Source organism: Olea europaea, chromosome 15, assembly GCF_002742605.1.
Source record: "Olea europaea var. sylvestris chromosome 15, O_europaea_v1, whole genome shotgun sequence".
In the NCBI taxonomy this organism is placed as follows: Eukaryota; Viridiplantae; Streptophyta; class Magnoliopsida; order Lamiales; family Oleaceae; genus Olea; species Olea europaea.
The window spans coordinates 26,998,156-27,020,601 of record NC_036251.1 but is presented as its reverse complement, the minus strand read 5'-3'; the positions used below and the strand labels follow the sequence as shown (position 1 = coordinate 27,020,601).

The following is a 22,446-nucleotide window of genomic DNA, read 5'->3' as shown; positions in this document are numbered from 1 at the left end:
ATCAAAATGCTCGGGACATATGTGCTCGGGTATCATGTGTGCCCGGGCTAATAGCCCGAAGATTTATTACACAATCATTCGCATGTCCTCGGGACTATGTCCTCGGGATTATGACCTAGGACAGCGCCTTGTCCAACGAGAGATTTATTCTGACTAAGTATCCTTAATTTATGTCTCCTATGCCCAGAAGAACTCTATTGATATCACAATTATACCACCATTCAAACTCCTGTCTCGCGCAGGACTCATTGGTATAAAATTGCAAAATCAAGCTATCCTACTACAGGTGCAATGCGGAATCCTGATATGAACACACTACCTACCCCTATAAATACAGGACCTTGAACCATTATTCAGGTACGTTTTACATTGTTCTTCAGCACATAGCCTCACGCATATATTTCCTTTCTGACTTAAGCATCGGAGGGGCGACGAGAACACACCTCGTTGCCTTTGTTTCAGGTATCGGAAGATCACGTTCGTGCTCCTCACCAATCATCAAGCTCGGAAAATCAGCAGGTACGATTTTTGGTAGCATCACGTGTAAAATATTTTATCGTCTGAATGTGATTAAAAATGAGTATGTAGAAAAATGAAATTTTCAAATAGTGGTGATCAAACGGTGGTTAAATTTATGATTTCAATGACTTGAGATTTGAGAATCAAGATTTAAATAAATTAAGAGTTTAACCTTTCTTTTGAAAATCAGGACCCATGAACACACCATATGAATGGTTTGAGCATCCAACACTAATTTTCCCATAAATTTGAGATTACTTTAATCTTTTTTGTTTGGAATTTTATTCGACTCCGTCCTTATTTGATAATCGGGATTTAGGGTCAGGATGGGAACATACTTCCTATCCCGATTACTATTTTCTTATTTTATTTTATATTTTACGATATAAAATGAAACTCAAACGGAGGCCTAATGTAGTTTTCGTAATATTAGAAAAGGATAAATAAAAATAAAAATAAAATTAATACCTAAGCTGCTCTTTCTCAGACCCCATACCCTCCTATTAAAATCCAGGAAACATGTAACCTAAAATCATGAGAAAAATTGATTAAATTAAAGATAGGCTCACTTTAGGCCAAAATTAACGCCGATTATTCAAATTAGGCCGTTAAAAGACTAGTTTTGGAGCTGGCAAATGATTGACCAGTCCCCGCTAGTTATTTTTATCTTTACTGATTCGAAGTCTAATTATTCCTAGGATGTGAAAATGAGTTGTTAGATGGTTTATTTTCTAATCGAAACATATTTTTTAGACACCGTTGTGTATACTCTGATCGTGAATGTATGATTATTCAACAAGTGGACTGAAAGTTGAATCTTTACCTAATTTCCTTCCATCAATTCCCCTAAGTTTCATTTTTCAATACTAAAATAAATAAGTCAAGTCAAGTCATTATAGGATTAATTACATTTTGCCAAAATTAAGCTGAAAATGACGTCAAGTGCTGTTGCACAATAGGTAATGGGTGGAATTTGACTTTCTCCACTCCACTTATTCCTTTGCCAAATGTGCCATTTCACATTTCTACCTTTTCATTAAGTGTTGAGTCCATTGCTGTCTTCAATACCCATTTTCAGTTGAGCAATGTTATTTACAGTCGCTCACTATTGTAGTTTTCCTATATGGCATATATATGATTATTAGTGATTTGATATATTAATATAGTAATTTTTTATTACTTTATACAACAAATCACTAACCGTCATGTATATGTCATATAAGGCAACTGTGGTAATAAACGACTACAAATAGCATTCTTCTTTTTAGTATACTTTCTTAATTAAGCCCCGGTTTGACAACCGTTATAAAGAGCTTTTTGAGAAAATAAATTTTGAAATAGTAATTTTTTTTTTTTTTTGGAAGAATATGATTAAAAAGAAGGAAAAAATTTTGAATTTACGTCTATAATATTTTATTGTAAGAATGTGTAGTTAAAATTGAATTCGAGAAAGAAAAAGTTACATAAAAATGACTGTCAAACAAAAGCTAAGCTGGAATTTCGGTTTGATTACACGATGAGAGAAGTATTAGATTCGAGGATCATTATTTCGCTTTGTGAAAGTGGGGTAGGAATAACTTGGACTCACTCAAACACGATGCTATAAAAGCGTGGTTGGTAAAGGGTCATCGTGCCCCCACCTTTCGGTGGATACCCTACACGTTTTATGTTCTCACTAGAAACTTCTTACAACGGGCCCCTTACGCTGTTGCTTATTTCCAACAGCAATATTCTTCTAGTCAAGTCAGAAAATTCTGTAGTAAATAAACTCTTGAAAGGCTGTCAATGAATTGTAAATTACCGAGGATGAGGAACGTAGTTGTTTTAAATCTTCTAATGAATATAACAAACAATAATGAAAGACGAGACATTACTCGTATAATTGTGTGTCACTTTTAGGTAAAACCTTCAAGACGATATTAACATACAAGTTTATCAGCCACTCATTTATAAAAATAGTGCACGTATAAGAAAAAAATGTGCACTAGAGGAAGAGCGTGGGAGACTAAATTTTAAATAAATAAATGGGATCCATTGCTAACAGCTTAAACTTCTGAAACGGAGTTCTTCAATCACCTATAACGATGGAACACATGGTTTAATCATTGTTATGCCCCTTCACCGTCTAACTGTTTCAACTTTTCAAGGCATTTTATATTTGTTATCCTGTAACTCCACATAGAACTATTTCACTCAACTGGAAAAGCAGAGCTTTTTTCAAAAGTTCTTCAATAATTGGTATCAGTAGTAGCTTTACAGGTAAACATTTGAGAAACAGCATAGATTCTAGCTGATGTAGACATTCTTGAGAACAAATGCTATTAGGTTTAATGCCTCAAAATTGGGTTGAAATTTTGGAAAATCACATTTGACTTGAATTTGGAAAGAAATCAAAGTAAATCCAATATTTTTTTCCTTTTATGTGGTTTAACCTAATTCTAATATATTTTCTTACTTTTTAGGATTCTATTAGATTTATGGAGGTGACCTATAAATTAGAGACTCCTTTGTCAGTTTTAGATTAAACTTTTTGTTGTTCAATTGTAATAACTTCATGTTGTCGGGTTTAATAAAATTTATCATTCATCAACTTAGTTTCTCTTTTTCTACTTTATTTTAATCTTTTTTCGTGGTGTGATCTTGAATATTTCATTATTGTCATTAAATCTCAATCTTATTTCACCTTTGGACTCAACAAGTGGTATCAGAGCTTGATTCTTGTTATGGATTGGTTGTGGTTTTTCAGAGATGGCTGCTTTGAAGCATGATATTCCGCAATTGGATCGCAATACAAGGTTTTCTTTGTAGCAAGTAAAGATGAGGGCTATTTTGGCGCAGTTGAATTGGGACAATGTGTTGCCGAATTTTGAGAAAATGCCAGATAATTGGACAATGAAGGAGAAACAACGAAGAGATCGGAAAGCTTTGTCGTTGATTCATTTTCATCTATCCAACAATATTCTGCAGGATGTCTTGAAGGAAAAAAATAGTAGCTGCTTTGTGATTGAAACAGGAGCAGTTATGTATGACCAAAAGTCTTACCAATAAACTGGTTTTAAAGTAGAAGTTGTATTCCCATCGCATAGCGAAAGGAGTGTCGTTGGAAAACCATACTGTCGTGTTCAAGGAGATTGTTGCATATTTGGAGACGTTGGAGGTAAAATATGATGAAGAGGATCTGACCTTGATCCTGTTATGTTCGCTACCCAATTCTTTTTTCGTCGTTTCGTGATATTATATTGTATAGTTGTGACAAAGATGAAGCTGTTGGTTGGAGATCCTACATCTAAGGGTGGGGATGCTCTGGTTACTCATGGTGATTGACAAAGGGATAAATCGAAGGTGAGGTAAAGCAATGTGTATTGTTATTACTGCAGAGGAAATAACATATTAAGAAAGATTGCGACAAGTTGTAGTGTAAAGGTGATTTACATGCAAATCATGTGGCACAATTAAGTAACGAGACTAACATTATTAAGAATTTTTCAGATGATGGAAATGTAATGTTGATTGTGTCTGATGTGGAATCCAATCTTGGAGAGTTGATTCTGGATTCTGCATGTTCGTATTATATGTGTCCCAATAAGGCTTTGTTTCAGACATATGAGACGATGAAGTAAGGTGGAATTGTCATGAGAAACAACCAATCTTGTCAGGTTGCAGGAATCGATCGAGTCAAATTGAGGCTACAAGATGGGACAGTGAAGACACTTGATTGGGTTCGCCATATTCCAGACTTGACAAAGAATCTCATATCGCTGAGTACCCGGGATGCAAAAGAGTATAAATTCTCTGGTGGAGGTGGAGGTGAGCCTTGAAGGTCCGAAGAGGTGTCCGGGTTGTACTGTAGGGACGGAAGAAGTCTCGATTGTACATCTTGCAAGGGAACGCAGAACCAGTTAGTAGATATTTAGACAAGTTCAATACCGCGGTGGAAGTTCAGTTTGGTACCTCTTGTAGCGAGCTCTGAATTAGTTAAGAACACTGCTGGGGAGAACATTGGTGATTCCATTTTGCCACCAATTTCAGCGGATACACTGTGTTCAATTGCTAGTGTTGGACTCATGGAGCGTAAGTATGGTGGTGTCAATAATGTTTAGAATGTTTTAGGGGACGTTGAAGGCAACAGTTCTAGCAATGGGCCTTCTGATTCAGCATGTGACATGGTTTCTGCTACAGGGAGTGCTTTGACCCTATTTGGTCAACAGTAATTCCTTGGCAAAATTTGGGTTTCGGGTGTCCTTTGTGTACACCATGCAGAGGACGATGGTTTGATAATAGAGATTTTGGTTACTGTGTTGAGAAGATTGGTCAGTTCATTTCGAAGCAGACAGAATTGAAATTTTGAAATTTTGTTCGTTGCACCGAAATTTTGAGTCAAGATGGAGATTGTTAGATTTAATGCCTCAAAATTGGGTTGAAATCTTGGAAAATCACATTTCGCTTGAATTTGGAAAGAAATCAAATTACATTCAAAAATTTTTCCTTTTACGCGATTTAACCTAATTCTATTATATTTTCTTACCTTTTAGGACTCTATTAGGTTTATCAACATGACCTATAAATTAAAGACTCATTTGTCAATTTTAGATGAAACTTTTTTGCCATTCAGTTGTAATTTCTCCATATTATCGGGTTTAATAAAATTCATCGTTCCTCTGCTTTTTTTTTTCTTTTTCTACTTTACTTTAATCTTGTTTTCGTAGTGTAATCTTGAATATTTCATTATTATCATTAAATCTCAATATTTCATCGCCTTTGAGATCAACAAATGCACCAATGTAAAAAATGACAGAATAATTCCATATAGACCTTAACTAATATTTCACGCATGAAAAATTGGAACTTTTTAAAGGAAATACGCCAACATACATCCACTATATAATCATGCATACTCGGAAAAAGTATAAAACTAATGGCATGTTCCGTTAAGTGGCACTGGATAGTATTAATGAAAAAAACAAAAAAAAAAAAAAAAAAAAAAAAAAAAAAAATAAAAAAAAAAAAAAAAAAAAAAAAAAAAAAAAAAAACAAAAAACAAAAGAGGACATCTTTAGTACTCTGTGTCAAACAAGCACTACCCTTGTGTTGTGTAAGAGTTCTATTGTCTTCGAACCACTGATACAATAACAGCCACATCATCTAGCTTGCCGCCAGTGTAACCTATGTATCCAGCTGCTCGAGCAGCATCAACAAACGGACTTCTGACAGATTCAGACCTACCCACTTCCTGTGCCTGTATTGCCAATAACTCCGCAATTTCCTAAATAAACAGCAAAAAAATAAGTGGAGTTAAAAACGCCATGGATCTTTAAATAACGATATGGTCCAAAGGAAATTGAGCTCCTATAAATTTGCATCTTGAAATACATACGTATGTGAACGTATGCACGTGTAACAACATTGTTCTATCAGAAAGTTAAACATCTTGTTTAAGCACCTCCAGAGGTTGATCATTATCTAATGATGCCAAGACCATTGATGAAATTTCTTGGTCATATAAATTGTCAAAAAGTCCATCAGTAGCAGCAATAATCACGTCCCCCTCTTCTAATTCAACTTTGTACTCCTGAAGACAAGCACATGCAACAATTCTCAGATTATATTTGGAGTCATTTTTATCAGATTTTTTCAGAACTATCATAAGGTTTGAAGATACTAAGATGATTCAATATTGTGAGATTGTTTTGGTAAAGCATACCTCCGTGAGACAAGAGGGGTCATCACCTCTTGCAATTTGCACCGGAAAATGAAATTCGTGAAACATAGGGGAAGACTTCTTGTAAACAGTACCATGCCTCAGTATTATAAATCCCGAGTCTCCAATATTAGCCACGTGAAGAGCCTGTTGGCAAATTGAAAGTCCGTTAAAATCAATACGAACTTAGCTTGTGCCTTCTTGACACTTCTTTAACAAGAGCCGGTGTTATTCAGGATCAAAAGTATTGACTCATATTATTGCCAAGTCCTACAAGAGCTTGATAACATACGACATTGATTCTTATTTTATATAAGATAAATCATATAAGAGTTCATGTACAGTCAGTCGTCCCTTTACCATGTTATTAGCTACTCGTATCTTGACATCCCGAACCGAAGTTTAAATGCCTGTTGAAGTGTCAACAATATCATATATATGATTTCCATGCGTGTAGTTGTTGAGCTTTTGTTGCCAAACAACCTTAGGTTAATAATGTATCTTTATTGGACTTCACGACAGTTGGCCCAAAATTGAAGAGTTTCTAAGGCCCGATCATTTCACAACAAAATTGGCCTGTTGACCTGAGCCCAAGTAAGTGTCATTTAGAGATGTAACAACTTTAAAGTTATTGCTCGATGACCAATGCTGTTCTTGAGTATTAACTGTGACCCTTGTGGATCAAAACTTGATCAATGGTTGTGGGTCCTCATATAAAAGGAGGGAACCATAGCCATTCTCTCACTTCACTCTCATTCTCTCTCTCGGCCTCTCTTCTTCTTGTACTCGGCTGCTTACAGTTGATTTTCATTGTGAAGTCTTTGTTCTTCCACCATTCTTTGTGAATGATACTCTTGCTTTCTTCGTGGTTCTAAGGTCATATTTCTTCATACTGTGAAGGAAACTGGGCAGTGTAGCTGAGGGTTGATTGTTGGGTGAAACGTAGGCAAAACCGAGCCCTAAGCTTTTTCGTTCCATGTTTGATATCAATTGTTCCTTGTGTACAGATTTTACGTGTTTTGGCTTTGTAATATGTGGTTGAGAACTTGGTTTTGTGATTAAAATTGCTACGGTAACTATATATATAGATGGATAGTTTATAGCTAATTAATTTGCATTCAAACATATAGTTATGATATTACTACTGCTTATGAATAACCTTGATAGATATGATTTCCATATCATTCTTAACCACACTAATAATCAAACCACAAGAACTAGCATCACTAACCAAAAGGAGGCACCGGAAGTTTAGAATAAATTATACCTGACCATCTAAATGAGCAATCAAAACTGTCGTGGAACCTGGAGACTGTGTTCTGCCAACACAGTGTTTAAGGACTTTAACAGGGAAGTTCCCTGCATCTCCAGTGCAGTCAGAGACAATGTTTTCACAATTTTTGATGAGTTCTTGGGCATACACTCCTGGATTGACCCCTAAAAAATAAAAAACAATGACACATTAACCTGGACAGTTAATATTCAACTACAAATAGATATTATTATCAGGGTAAAACCATCTTAAAAGTACTCATTGCTCGACTACAGCCTCCAGGTCTATATCAGGAAGCAGTACCTTCTAGTGACCACTGACCAACTCCATCAGCTACACCAAGCCAGGTTTGGCCACTGATGAAATATGCATCTTCACCACCTGTCAACACCTGGAATTTATTATTATTTGAATTACTTCCCAGCAAACTTACAATGCCAAAAGGTTAACAGAATTCACTAAGGATTTAAATTCAATTCCCACATGGCAAGACGTGAACTAAGCCCCCGTTTGGCTCTCATTAAATCTCATCAAATTAAATTAAAATTTTCTCTATCCTATTTTCAACCACACAATCTTCAATAAAATATAATTACACGTAAATTGAAAACTTTTCATTCTTTTACAATTAGACATTTTTCAAAAAAAAAATTCCCCCCCCCCCCCCCCCCCCCCAAAATTATAATCAAAATTAATGGGGGCCAAACAGGGGCTAAAATCGTTCAGAAAACTGCAACAGTACAATTTTTTTTCCTTCTACACTTTCCAAGTTTCAAGTTATACACAGACAATAAATAAGACAGGTTTAAGTTGCAGAAACCACAAGACCAACATAAAGTGCAGCCTTTGCTAAAGGAAAATATATCCATAAGATACCTTAGAAGGGTGTGGCAACAAAGCAGCACCTGAAGACAGAACAAAATCTGCTTTTATTCTGCATAAAACAAAATACATTAGATGTGTTTAAACTTTCAAAGGTATTCCAGAGCCACTAATGAAGGGCAATAGTATTAAATCAAATAACCGAGCTATAAAAAGAGAAAATCAGGGATTATCTATCCTGTCAATAATTTATTATATGATCTACATGCAAAGATGTTTTATGAGGCCAAATTCAAACAGTTAAATTTCCAGAAATAAAAGTTTGATTGCAGGAGCAAACAGAAGGCATACATTTCTTGAGGGAAAATAAATGTTTGATGTTGTTTTAATACTCAAGAACCTTGAATGTTTATACTGAAGTCCTTTTCTGTTAAAAAAGAGAGATTTTTTCTTTTCTTTTTTATAACGAATTAAAGCATTGTATTCACGTCCAATCAATGCATGCAAGAAAAATAAGGAAACACTAAAAGATAACAATGCTAGCAAAACAAAGAAGGAAAGTACACAGAGAGAGAGAGAGAGAGAGAGAGAGAGACCTGCTTGCAACAGATTCAATAGATTTTAGCTCTGTCACTTCACAACCTGCTTCTATAGAATCATTGTTTCTCACACTGTGATCATCATCAGTCCTTGTTTCCAAAAGTGACTTCTGCGAATTGTTAAGCTGTAACAACATAAATCTAAAAACAGTCAGATTCTTCAAATGGAAGGACTGAATTCTATTTGCTTTCAAAATCAAAACTCTCATAGTAAATTTGTGGTGCAATAAATTAGGAGAGTTAACAAAATATGCTTTGAACAAAAAATCTGCATATCATGATCATAAAATTGACAGCTGGAAAATGTGAAATTTTATCCCAATGGATTTTGCATAACAAGAACGGAAAGAAAGACGTCACAGAAGATCAAATTATTGGAAATAGGAATATAAATTTCATTGTCAAGGCACAAGAGTTTTCTTGATGAGAATCTTTTTCATTACAAACGCCGAAGGATTAAATGAATTATTAGGTTCACAATACGAAGATCGCACCTCCCTCAAAGCATTAACTTTACATGATATTTTCTTTTCTAGTCTTCCTTCATTTCTCTTGTTTGCTGTTTGTCTAAGGTTGTGGTGGGTGGAGTTAAATGCAATGTGATCCACCCCTCTGCCTTTATTTTGAGAATTTCATCAGATTGTCCAAAATGACTAAACTACAGTGAGTGGGAAGCACGACAAATCCAATGCATGAACTAAGAAGCTTAATTCTGGGTGCTGACAAGCACTGTGTACGTGACAGTGGAAGTAAAGCAAGTCAACCTTCAATTGGCGTGGATGAATATTAACCTGGAGAAACATTATTATACAAGTTTCCCAACAAAAAATGAAATCTCCCTAAGAGTTGTTCCATGAAGAAGACTGATAGACCTCCTATACGATTTACCTATTCTAGAAGGACCCAGAAGAAGGAATGAACAGCTGACTTGGAGTAACAGAATCTGGTAGAATAGGGACAATTGGTTTCAGTTAGTTAGAGGAGGTCAATAAATAGAAGTAGAAGGAGAAAGAGAGGGAGGCAAAAATTTAGAGTCGGAGACTGGATTTAGTTTGAGAGTTACAGCCTTTTATAGGCTTCTGTTACCTGTTGGAATTGCTGTAATCTTCCTTATCTTCAATAAAAGTTTTGCTTATTACTATTTCTGTTCTAACTTGTTCGGTAGGGTCTTAACAAAGACTTTGATATAACTCTCCTACAGATAAGATCCAGGAAATAGAATGCAAGAAGTAACAAGACAATTATGAAATGTAATTCATTAACGACTTCGCTGTGCTTCAAGAGACTTAACTAACCATTGCTACGCTCTCATTCATCTCTGCCACAGCAGCTTCTTCCATGGAATCATTATCTGCCTCCTTGTCAAGAATTGGTTCAGATTCCAACTGGGAAATAGGCATTACCTCAATCATATCACTTTGACTTCCAACTTCAACAGTGTTACTTGGCATTCCATTCTCAGTTCCCTCTTTCTTATCCTTAGAATCTTCAGAAGAATCAACAGTTGCTTCAGAATTCTGATCCTTTGAATCTGAAGAAAAATCAACAGCAGCTTCTGTGAAAGGGAACATGGCCACAGCATTCGTATCACTCGTGTTACCATCTTTATTTATCTCAGCTGGCATTCCAATTTCCAAATTCTGATTCGCAGTGTCTCGAGACAAGCTCGTAGATAGTTCCAACTGAGGGGAAACTGGTGTTACTGAACTCCTATAATTTCCTTTACCATCTTCTACAGTCTCAATTCGTGTTCCAGCCTCCACACTCCGATTATTTGCAGAAATATTTGTGGCTGCTATAGTTTCCCCAGTACTTTCCCCAGTAACAATTTCATCAGGTAAATCATTAACAGGGTCCGGCTTCAAGTGAATCGACTGAAGCATCATATCTCCACCAATTTTCTCTTTTGCCGATCCCATAATAGAACTACCATTATCTACTGTAGAACTCTCATCAAGCACAGTCACACTTCCAAGAGGTGAAATCTCATCCTTGTGCTTTTCACTTGAACATTCCTCCACATATCCAACACTTTCTAAATCTGCACTACGACCAGAAGAATCTTCTGTATCTATACTTGAAATCTGAACAGTTAATTCAACGTCATTTGAATCTTCTGATAACTTCTCACGTGATTCATTCTCTCTCTCAACAACACTGACGCTTTCATTGCCGATACTGATTGGATTAGATTCATTCATGGCTAATTCAACTTTCTTTGAATCTTTTGAGAACATCTCACTTGAGTCATCCTCTCTCTTAACAACATTAATGCTTTCATTGCTGATAACTATTGGATTAGCTTCACTCATTGCTAATTCAACTTGCTTTGACTCTTCTGATAATTTCTCACTGAACTCATCCTCTCTTTCAACAACAGTAATGCTTTCATTGCTGATAGCTATTGAATTAGCTGTATCGGTTTCTAATTCAACTTTCTTTGAATCTTCTGATAACTTCTCACTGGATTTACTTTCTGTCTCAACAACACTAGTGCTCTCCTTGCCTTTATTAACCACCTCGGTCAAGCCAGCACTCCTTACTTCCTTATCTAGTTTCTTTATAATCACTTTTCTCTCAATATCTCCATCAGAAACCTTCACCATACTAAATCCCTCTTGACTTTTTTCCTTAATCTCCTTAAAAATTCCAGGCTCCGCCGGTGTCACATTTTCCGCGATCTCACTTGGGTCTCCAAAGCGGAACAAAAGGCTACCATCAGAATGCTCTGCCAACATAATCATCAAAAATACCTCAACACTAATTGTCTCAAATTCTATTAAACAAAAACTCCTAAAAGATTATAGCTTTACTTTCCCACTTCACCCTTTCTCGTATTATAATATGGTCAACAGTGTTGAATAAAGAAATGAATCCACAATAATTATAAAACAATGTGTTGTTATAGAGATTCTCAACTCAACAGAAAAACTAAAACCCTTATCCTGTTATCCATAATGGTTTGGCGTAGTCAACGTTAGTTAGAATACTAAAAATTAAAATATGAATAAGACTGAGTTTTACGAGGACATACCATGGATTGAAATGATATCATAGTCTGGACTGGAAGAGGACGTTGGAGATTTGGATTCGGAGAGCAGGGTGAGACGTTGTGGTTTTCTTTTTCTCCTTGTCGTTCTTGGATTGTGGAAGTGAGGAATGGTCGGGACGAATGTCTTTGGAGGGAAGAATATTTGGAAGTTGGTGATTAAAGATCGAGAATCCAAGAAACTGCAGAAAAAATCAGCCATTTTTGAAGATAATTGATTGATTTACGTGAACATTTTGGGGATAGAAAGATGATGGCAATAAATGGTAATCTTGAGACTCGACAGTGACTGTTTCTTTTGTGGAGAGAGAGAGAGAGAAATGGACACGTGGATAATTTTATGTCTGAAGAAAATTGGTGGGAATTGGCCCCCTTTATTTGGTATCATAATTTACGAAATTAATAGCCATTCTGCATTTAAGAAGAAACTCAGAGGTCCGATCTAGAATATCACTATCAATCTTCAGATATATTTGGGATGTACATTCTTGACTGGTGGCAACAAAAGTCAGGCCTTGTTGTCTGCCTCGGTCACGACCAGAGCGGTTGGTGCTGTCCCTCACAAGAGGTTCGTTGTGGTGGCTGCTGCCCCTAAGAAATCATGGATCCCTGCAGTCAAAGGTGGTGGCAACTTCATTGACCCCGAGTGGCTTGATGGCTCGTAAATCGCCCATGAAATTTCCTTCCACTTTAAATGTATTCCCTTTTAACTCAAGAAGTGATTAAAAATTTACATGATGAATTGCAGGCTCCCTGGTGACTTTGGATTCGACCCACTAGGCCTTGGAAAGGATCCAATATTCTTGAAATGATACAGAGAAGCCGAGCTCATCCATGGCCGATGGGCAATGGCTGTAGTTGTGGGTATCTTTGTTGGCCAGGACTGGAGCGGTATCCCTTTGTTTGAAGCCGGTGCAGCCCCTGGTGCAGTGGCCCCTTTCTCTTTTGGCAGTCTCCTCAGAACTAAGCTCCACCTCACGGGATCGGTTGAGAGCAAAAGATGTGGTCGATTTCTTCAACCGAGTCCCAATCTGTCGAATGGGCTACTCCATGGTCAAGAACAGCAGAAAATTTTGCCAATGCTACTGGAGAACAAGGCTACCCTGGTGGCAAATTCTTTGATCCATTGTGCTTGGCCGGTACATTGAAAGATGGAGTTTACATTCCAGATGCAGAGAAGCTCGAGAGATTGAAACTTGCAGAAATCAAGCACTAAAGAATTGCCATGTTCTATGCTAATTTTCCATTTTGAGGCAGGGCAAGGGACGACACCCCTTGGTGCCCTTGGCTTGTAATTTGCACATTGAAAGTAAAGAAAATTGAATGCTCGAGGTAAAAGTCTTAATGTCAAATTAAGTAACTTATTTCCAACTTTAATCAAATAAAAAACAGTTATTTTAAAGCTTAGCAAAACATGACATGAGCATACAAAATCAGTGTCTTGTCTAGTCTATCAAGGAAAGTTGAAAACCAAGCAATAACCTACACAGTTTTAACAATTAAACCAGGATGACGACTGAGAATTAATAACAATTCACCTATAAAGAACATCTAATAGAACTCTGAAGTAACGTTCCCATCTCAATTGGAAGATTCCATTTCTACTGTGAAAGCATTCCATTTAGCACTCAGGAATGAAATGTAAACAAGAGTAAAGCAACACAGTACATTTTCTCCTTTTCCCTTTTCTTTGTTTTTCAATAGAAACCCATTCTTCTTTCAACAGCGTATAGAGTAAAAAAAATAAATGGGAAGATCATATTTGATAAAATAGGTGACTTAAAAGTGAGGTTTCAAGCACGCAAACATAACACAAATCTAGTTTAAAGTAACCTGGAGTTACTTTTAAGCTTGCAATATTTAGTCTCTAACAATTCATTAGAAGAAAAAAAATAATCCTAGATAACTCTCCAATGGAAAAGAAATGAAAAAAGAGGCACAATGTTTTCCCAACACATACAGAAAGAGAGACAAGGAGAGATGAAAATTAAAAAACAACTGGTGCTGCAAAAAATACGACCATATTGGTGGGAAATAATCATTCACTGCCCATAGCCATCAAAAATTCACCTTCGCAGACCACTTCCCCGCCAACATATGCTTTCCCTTCCATCTTTGCTATTCCAAAGCGTTTCTGCAGCTTGACAAGTGTCATTCTCATAACTAGGGTGTCTCCTGCGACGACTGGCTTTCTGAATCTTACTTTGTCAATTCCAGCAAAGAAGAAATTTTCCCTCGAGCCTCCCACTTCTGGTTGTAGCATAACCACACCACCAACCTGAGCCATTGCCTAAATCCAGCAGTAACACATGCATTACTTTTTTCGCAAAATACATGCTTCGGAGAAAAGTTGGCATACAATCATAAAAAAACAGTAAGTGTGATAGGCTAATGAGAAGAGCGATAATGGAGCTCACTTATTTCCAAAAACAAATCAAAGGAAACCACTTCACTTTAAGTTGGAACTGTCTGAAGAACCTTTTTCATTAGGAAAATTATCAACAAGAATGGTCGCTGGTCAGTATGGGCAAGGAACAGTTGATTAATGAAGGGTAAAAAGGATCAAGTAACACGACAAGTATTACACGTAGGGGAAAAATAAAGAGCTGTATGCACTCATGCTACCTAATTCACAAGGATCCCAAAAACTATTATCCATCAAGTACTGATAATAATTGCAAACTCAACTTTGGAACTATATACTACCACCATCCAATAACCTTTAAAAGCTTCCAGTCCGGGAGCACAGAATACTTTATCAGAGTAAGAATTTCAGCAATATTACAATTTATTTTACCTAAGTGACTAATTCCCCTCCCAGGGGTCATCATACTTATTCACAACTCAAGATGGTAAAAACGACCCACCTATCAACGAGTTTTCAAACTTGGCTCTCATTTTTTACTTCTTTATTATTGTACCAGTGCTTCGATATGTATGGCTGGTTGCAGAACCCTTGCTATGTAAACTACCGCCATATGGAAGCACTCAAAACAGGTAGGGGAATCAACTCCTCACTTCATCATAGCTCTTCTGCACTCAGTCATCTCAAACGCCCCTTGGATCTATAATAACTGGGTCAATGGCTGCACTGCACAACCAAGCCCAATTTACAAACAGACCAGAAACTAATATGAATATTTATATATGACCTGGTGATACCAGCAGTGAACCATAACTCAAAACCATCTCTTACAAGAATTGCACAGTGTTCCTTTATCCTGTCCACACCTCTAATTTCAATTCAACATATTACTTTCCAAATCTAAATTTTAACTTTTTGACAATATGTTCTGCCATTAGACTCGAAAACATCAATTCAAGAATGTATAATAGAAGCTCCAACAGATGCCCAACCCTTGCCCTCTCCACTTACACAGAGAAACTGGAAATGAATCTTTGGTGCCTTCAGGCTCTAGTACACATATCTTAGCTACTGACCGTCCTCCCTGATTTCACAGAAAGCTACAGCTTTTATTTTAACTTATTCAAAGAACAGAGCATGAGAGTAAGCAGAAAAATGCTTAGTGTGAGAAATGATTGATACCTGCAGAGCATTCAGTATCAAGACAATACAAATAAAACATCTACAAGTATGTGTTGACAAGACAAATTGCTGTTTGCATTGAAGAATTCACATGATTATCTGCTAGTTATAAAATTCATAATGAACACTTCATTTTAAACTTGTCACACGCTTTCTCAACTAAGTTTAACCACATAGTGATCGGATGAAAACCAATCCAAATTAAAACTTTCTGGTTGTATATATCAGTTGAGTCTCCCTACCCAATGCTTGGACTTTTTGCAAAGTCAGATTAAGATATCAAGACAAATATTCAGTGTTTTCTCTACATATACATAAAGAGAACATTCATTCTAGTAAGTAGTTATTTTAAATGGCTGGGATATTGGCCCACATGAGGAAAGGGCTGAGATTTCTAATAGGCATGTGTCAAAGAAAATGAGTTATTGTCACAACCTAATTGTACTCTGACAAATTAGATGGCATGGTTGGCCTGAAACAATTTTTGCTATTAACCCGTTAATTCTCTGTGTGTGAGATTCTCTCTTTTGTAAAACAAGTAAGAACAACAAAAGTGTGAAGACGTGGCCAAGTCAAGAAGTTAAAACTTCCTTCAGGGAAAACAGAAGCGAGGCTAAGGAAAGCAAGTGGTGCAAAAGTCAAAACTGTGAGCTTAAGGGAAAACAGAAGCGAGGCCGAGGAAAGCAAGTGCTGCAAAAGTCAAAACTGTGAGGGAAAATACTTCATTTTAATCTCCATACTTTGATGATGAAATACTGGTCTCCCCCTCCATGATCCTAAGGGCTAGGTAAATTTTCAAATCATGTAAACCTTGTGTATCCCAATTTCTGGCCCATACTTTTTCGCTGTTCTTATTCTTTAATTTCTGTCATATATATAAGTTGTTGTTATGACCATCAAAATTGTTGAGCTTCCCCTCAAAGAATTCACTTCCAAAGCAATAGTGTCAAAGCGGGATTTTTTATTCTGACATAGAGGTAGAGACTAACTCTTCATCAATAGGCTAGTGTTTTGACTTTTAAACAATGCAAGGTGACTTGTGGGGAGTTTGGCAATCAAGTTTGAGGCCAACCTAGACAAAAGGATTTGGTTTCAACATGAAGCATAAATTATAAACATATAACAAGAACTTTTAGCTTTCTGGTTGGGAAGAAAAGAATCATTATATTAACTTTCCGACTTCATCGACAACAACCAATAGTAAACATCTATTTTGGGTCGCATAAATTATAAACTATTTCCCTGCATATAATGGACTCGTGGTTTATATTATTGTAATAACCAGCATATGGTCAAATTCTACTTGTATGCCACTCTATTTAATCTGAATGGATATTTCACATAACGTACTGAGCATACCATAAACTGATAAAAGTAACATGCACTCTCTTCACAAGACTAGAGTCTTGTATACATAATTTTTTTTTTTTTTTTTACCACGGGTGTCCGGGCCAACTTAAATAAATAAATGAAATTCTATAATTAATACATTAAAACTTTATTACACGAGTCTTTTTATCATGTCAATTTATATTTTATTTTCAATTATGTTAGAATTTAATACATAAATGTACTTTGATTGTTTGATTATTCCATTTTGAATTATCAACATATTTACTGAAAGATTTAGTGGAACAAAACCCTTTTAGTTTATAGTAGTTTTGATGAACCTTGACATTCTAACCAATTCTACTAAGACATCTTTATTGTGTATCAAAACCAATAAAAGATGCATCATTTTTCTCATCCAGTTATTCTTTTAAACTATATAATGGAGTACAAGGATGTTGCAATAAACAAAAGTGTTCTCAAATCGGAAAAAAGGAAAGAATCTTTCGTCTATGTATATTGAGAACGTTTTCGAAGTATGAAGACTCAGGGAAGATTGTAATGCGGGGAAATTCTTACCTGTTTACCTTGTTTTAAACACTTCTATTCTTAGTTAAATAATACCCCCATTGATTTGAATTTCTGGCTCAGCCCATGGCCCATGCACAACAAAGACTGTAGTTATAATAACTTGAATTATTTACCTCAACCATGAGCACACCTGGCATAATTGGCCTCTCAGGGAAATGCCCAGGAAAGAAATTATCATTTATTGTCACATTCTTGATAGCCACAGCGGACACCCCAGGATTGTACTCAACAACTCTATCTACCAGCAAAAATGGAAATCTACATCCCAAAGCAAAAAACAAACAGAAATTAAAACCAATTATGTTTAACCAAAAAAAACAAAAACAAAACAAAACAAAACAAAAAATCACAAGAGACTAGTAAAGAGTAAATTTAATAAACACTCATTAAACTTCGAAAGTGTTACTACTTACTCACTCATTTTAACTTATTACCCAATGCTCACTTAGCTTTCCATATAATTACCCATTAACCACTCATTTATCTCTCATCGCTCCAAATAGATGGAAAAATACGTGTGTAAACAGAAATCAAAGTGGCAAATACATGTCATTAAATCTTGACAACCTGGAATTTCTCCTCAACCATTTTCATGACATTTCTCTCCAGTAACCCTCTCCTGAACTCAATGCATTTGAAATCAAATTTCATTCTTTAAAATTGGCCCCCGAAGTCAGCGTGGCATTTCTAGCATCCATTTTTTCGACAGGTGACAACAGTACTAAGATATGGGCAAGTAGCATCATAGAGTGGGTGCACCGTCGGCCGGGTCATTGTGTTCTGTTCGGACATTTTACCATCTAGCTGTTGTAGCTCTTCTTGTTCATATGCAAGACAAGCAGCCTCCACACGCTAGGCGCCTCTACCTTCATCCGTGCAGCCTCCACTAGGTGCACCACCGACCGGGTCATTTTCTCATTGTGACCCACTGAATTAATGGGTCGACAGAGGAGCTGAGGGCCGGTGTCTTCTAATTGGAATTTCTGATTTGTGGGGTATGGAATTAGGCTTTGAATTGGGGATTTTGATTTTAAGGAAGATAAAAGCATGTTTGGTCGGAGGATTTTTGGTGACATGGACATGGTTAACTCCGTTAGCACGCCATGTAGGATTATTTTTCCATCCATTTGGAGAGATAAGAGTTAAATGAGTGGTGGACGGATAATTATATAGAAAGATGAGTGAACATTGAGTAACCCATTAAAGATGAGTGAATGTCATGAGTTAGACTCTAAATTCAGTTCCTCCTTAACCGTAACTCGTGGAAGTTGATCTCAACTAAAGTGAGCTGAATGTTAACCAATTAAATGAAGAAAAAAGGAAATTGGGATGGGAAAAAAGTTTGTAAAATTGAGAAGAGATGAGAGATAAAATGAATTGAAAATTCAATCCACCATTAACTGAAATTGCATAACATAATTCGACAGTCCATAGATCTTCGCACATGGATGCATATATCACTCATAGTAGAAACTGTGTTCCGTAAGAATGAAGGAAGCAAAAAACGTTTTCTAACTAATACATTTATTTGGAGTAAAACGACACCGTTTGAATTAAACACATACAAAGCCATTGTATTTGAAATTGCAGTTAACTATGTTGGTCCTTCTTCCTCCAATCTGGTTTTCTTCTTCCCCTTCGTTGTTTTGTTCTTCCTAGGCACATAACAACCCTCCCTCTCACCTTGATCTTGTCCCCAAGATCTACATATAGGAATCTGGAATTTAATCCAATCTGAGTCTTCCCAAGTCATACTGTCTGGTGGAGTACCTGACCAATGTATAAGCCATTGAAGTGCTGTGTGTTTCTTGTGGTTCACCAACCTGGACTGCAAGATGGCAAGGGAGTAATGTTCTATCTACAGTGGTCGAATTTCAGGTAGTTGCAACAGTGGCATACTTTTATCACCCAGCTTGTTTTTCAGTAGTGTCATATGGAAGATTGGACGGACTTTTGAACCTTTAGGTAATGCCAATGGTAGGCTATTACTCCTACCTACTTAATAACCTGATATGGGCCAAAACACATACCACTTAGTTTATGGTCAGCTATGTGTTCCGCTGACTTCTGTGCATAGGGGTGTAGCTTCAGAAAAACCCAATCACCTTCTACGAATGACCTTTCTGATCTAATTTTATCAGCATAAAGCTTCACCCTTTTACTTGCTTGTGAGAGGTTTTCCTTTAACTGTTGGTTTAATTTGTATCTCCACGTCCCTACCACCAGCCTCTTTATTTCAGTTTACTAAATAAAAGGACATATATAAGGTCCGATCCTAAATGGTTGTTCCTCTTCTTTCCATGGAATATGGTGGTTATGTGACCTAGGAGGGGGTAATTCTGTTGGTTCTTCAAACACCTTTGGAAATTTGTGAATAACCTCCACTATCTTGTTAGGTATATCCCCACCTTTCTCCTCTTTGATAGTGTATAACTATCCCACTATCCCATAATAGTCCTTACCTAACATTTTCTCTATCCCTTCTATTCCCATCATTTTGACAAGATGTTTTGAATTTCACTCTTCAAATCCCCCACTTCATTATTATTCCTGAATCTGATACACCCATTTGCATAGTCAAAGTTGATTGGACCAAATTTGGTCATCCAATTTACTCCTAACACCATGTCACTTCCTGCAAGCTTAAGTGTTTTGAGATTGTAAAGAAATTCCCGGCCTTGTACATTCCAAACCATTGGCTAACATACAGCGTTACTTTCCAGTTTTTCACCATTGACTACCCTAATGATCACTTGGTTGTTCCATCAGTGGCATACTACAATTCGCTAGTTAGTTTCTCATCAAAAAAGCTATGGGTATTCCTATTGTCAATCCAGTTGGACACCTTCCTCCCTTTGATCACTCCAGGAACTCTAGTTTGGTGTTTCCACCTCCCAACCAATGAATTAATGGATATCTCCATGATCTCCTCACTTCCTGATTCAAAGCCTTTATCTTCATCTGTTCCCAGTTGTTTAATTTTGCTAAAGGTCTCAACCACATCTTTCCCAGTAGTTTCTGAAAACATCCTACAAAGCTCCTCAGAAAACAAGCTCCAGTCTGCTTCAGGTTGACTGGCAACGAACCCATCAAACCATATATCTGCTTTCCCCTTCAAGTACTTCTCCGCCATTCCTAGCCTCAGTTCATCGAAAATCTGGTGGAGTTCGAAGTATTTTATGGCTTCCCTCGGCCATTCTCTAGGTCCTTCTCCCTCAAAGTGTGGGAAATCAAATTTAGGTAGATTAGTTCCTCCCCTGATTTCACCTCTAGCACGACTACTATTCTCTTGACCACTACTTCCTTTTATGGTTAACATACTACCAGATCTCATGTTAGTCATGGATCCTTCCATGCTCTCATTCTCCTGTTCAGTTTCAAAATCAGCAGTCATTTGGGCCATTATAGTCACTAATTTTTCATTCTTTTGATTCATGTCTCATACAGCATCCTCAATTTTTTTCTTGCCTATGACAAAGTACGTGAAGTGTTTGCTCTGAGGACTCCATTCAGGCCTCCAGTTTGCTGGTAACAGCTTTGAAGGCTTTACCCAGATTTGCAACCTCTAAATCCAGTTTCTACAAATGGTCATCTACAACTTTGGCCCGTGTATCCATGGTTTGTAAATGCCCAATATTATACGTTTGCTCTCTGCTCAGATACCATTTTGTCACGAGTCAGACTCCAAATTCAGTTCCTCCTTAATTGTAACTCAACAGAAGTTGATCTCAGCTGAAGTGAGCTGAGTGTTAACCAATTAAATGAAGAAAAATAGAAATTGAGGAGGGGAAAATGGTTGTAACATTGAAAAGAGATGAGAGATAAAATGAATTGAAGAATCAATCCACCAATAACCGAAACTGCATAACATAATTTGACAGCCTACAGATCTTCGCACATGGATGTATATATACACTCATAGTGGGAATCGTGTTTCACAAAAAGGAAGGCAGCAAAGAACGTTGTCTAACTAATACATTTATTTGGAGTAAAACGACGCCGTTTGAATTAAACACATATGACGGCGTTGCATTTGAAATGGTAGTTAACTCTGTTGGTGCTCCTTCATCCTCCGGTCTGGTTTTCTTCTTCCCTTCGTCGTTTTGTACTTCCTCTTTCCCAGCTACCTCTCACATAACAGTGAGTAAGTAGTAACATGTTTAAAGTTCAATGTTCATTGAATTTACTAGACTAATAAAAGGGTACAGGAGAAAATGAATGCATGAAAATATCACAACCACATTAAATGATCAAACAACCGCATAAACAAGAACAAGTAATTCACTAAAATAACATGAGAATCAGGAATGCATGAATTCCACTGACCGGTGAGGCAAAATTTTGCGAATCTTCTCAATGTCCATTACAGTAGGAAATGCCGGGTACTCTAAGAAATTAAAATCAAATAAAACAGAAAATCTTCTAACTTCAGAGGGTAAAAATAAAAGGATAAATTAAAAATTCACAACATGCAATCCTAAGATACGTACTCAGTTCAATTGGGGTTTCAGCACAGGTGCCATCATTGCTAGTGGAAACACAGTTACCAACAAACATTTTGTGGGTCTTCTTAAATTGGGTGGAAAAAATACGGGATCTGGATAAACTAAGGGTTTGATTCGCGGAAAAAGAAAACGGCATCGCATTCTCAATGCTTTTCTTGGAGATTGAGGTGTGCGGATTGGGAATGAAGAACCGTTGGGAAAGAGGTGTGGATGCTATTTTGATGGTATATGTAAAGTATGTGAGTTTTGGGAAGAAAGTGACGAGTGTAGTGTTGAATGAATGCTATAACGGGGAGATGGGGCGAGAATAACGAGGGCCGGACAAGTGGGTGAGTTGCGTGAGTAGACAGTTGGGAGGGAAGTGCGACAAAGAGGAGGCGGAGAGACCGAAGAGAAGGCATAGTGACACGCTAAACTGTGAAATTCTTGTAAAAAAAATTTCCCCAATTCATAGCTAGTGCTAATTAGACCACAAGTTTAGCCTACATTTCACCTTCAATTTTTAAATTGTTTT

General features: G+C 36.8%; 2 protein-coding genes and 1 pseudogene across 3 annotated transcripts; 1 reads left to right on the top strand and 2 right to left on the bottom strand.

Moving 5' to 3' along the window:
- Positions 1-5,319: 5,319 nt before the first annotated feature.
- Positions 5,320-12,245, bottom strand: LOC111410709 (probable protein phosphatase 2C BIPP2C1). Of its 2 annotated transcripts, none has more exons than XM_023041184.1 (9): positions 11,946-12,244; positions 10,207-11,639; positions 8,909-9,036; positions 8,367-8,424; positions 7,794-7,881; positions 7,485-7,654; positions 6,221-6,364; positions 5,960-6,088; positions 5,320-5,782 (listed from the first exon to the last, which is right to left on the bottom strand). In XM_023041184.1, exons 1-9 carry the CDS (start codon positions 12,160-12,162, stop codon positions 5,621-5,623), a joined length of 2,529 nt encoding a protein of 842 aa, XP_022896952.1. In that variant the 5' UTR covers positions 12,163-12,244; the 3' UTR covers positions 5,320-5,620. The 2 variants fall into 2 exon arrangements, with proteins under 2 accessions (XP_022896952.1, XP_022896953.1); XM_023041185.1 differs by having other exon boundaries at positions 5,652-5,782; positions 5,894-6,088; positions 11,946-12,245.
- On the top strand, positions 12,211-13,955 carry LOC111411484 (annotated as a pseudogene).
- On the bottom strand, positions 13,722-22,334 carry LOC111410708 (3-hydroxyacyl-[acyl-carrier-protein] dehydratase FabZ-like). The gene is made up of 4 exons (XM_023041183.1): positions 21,918-22,334; positions 21,754-21,814; positions 17,541-17,685; positions 13,722-14,250 (listed from the first exon to the last, which is right to left on the bottom strand). The coding sequence occupies exons 1-4, from the start codon at positions 22,066-22,068 to the stop codon at positions 13,999-14,001; spliced, it is 609 nt and encodes a 202-aa protein (XP_022896951.1). The 5' UTR covers positions 22,069-22,334; the 3' UTR covers positions 13,722-13,998.
- Positions 22,335-22,446: the final 112 nt, after the last annotated feature.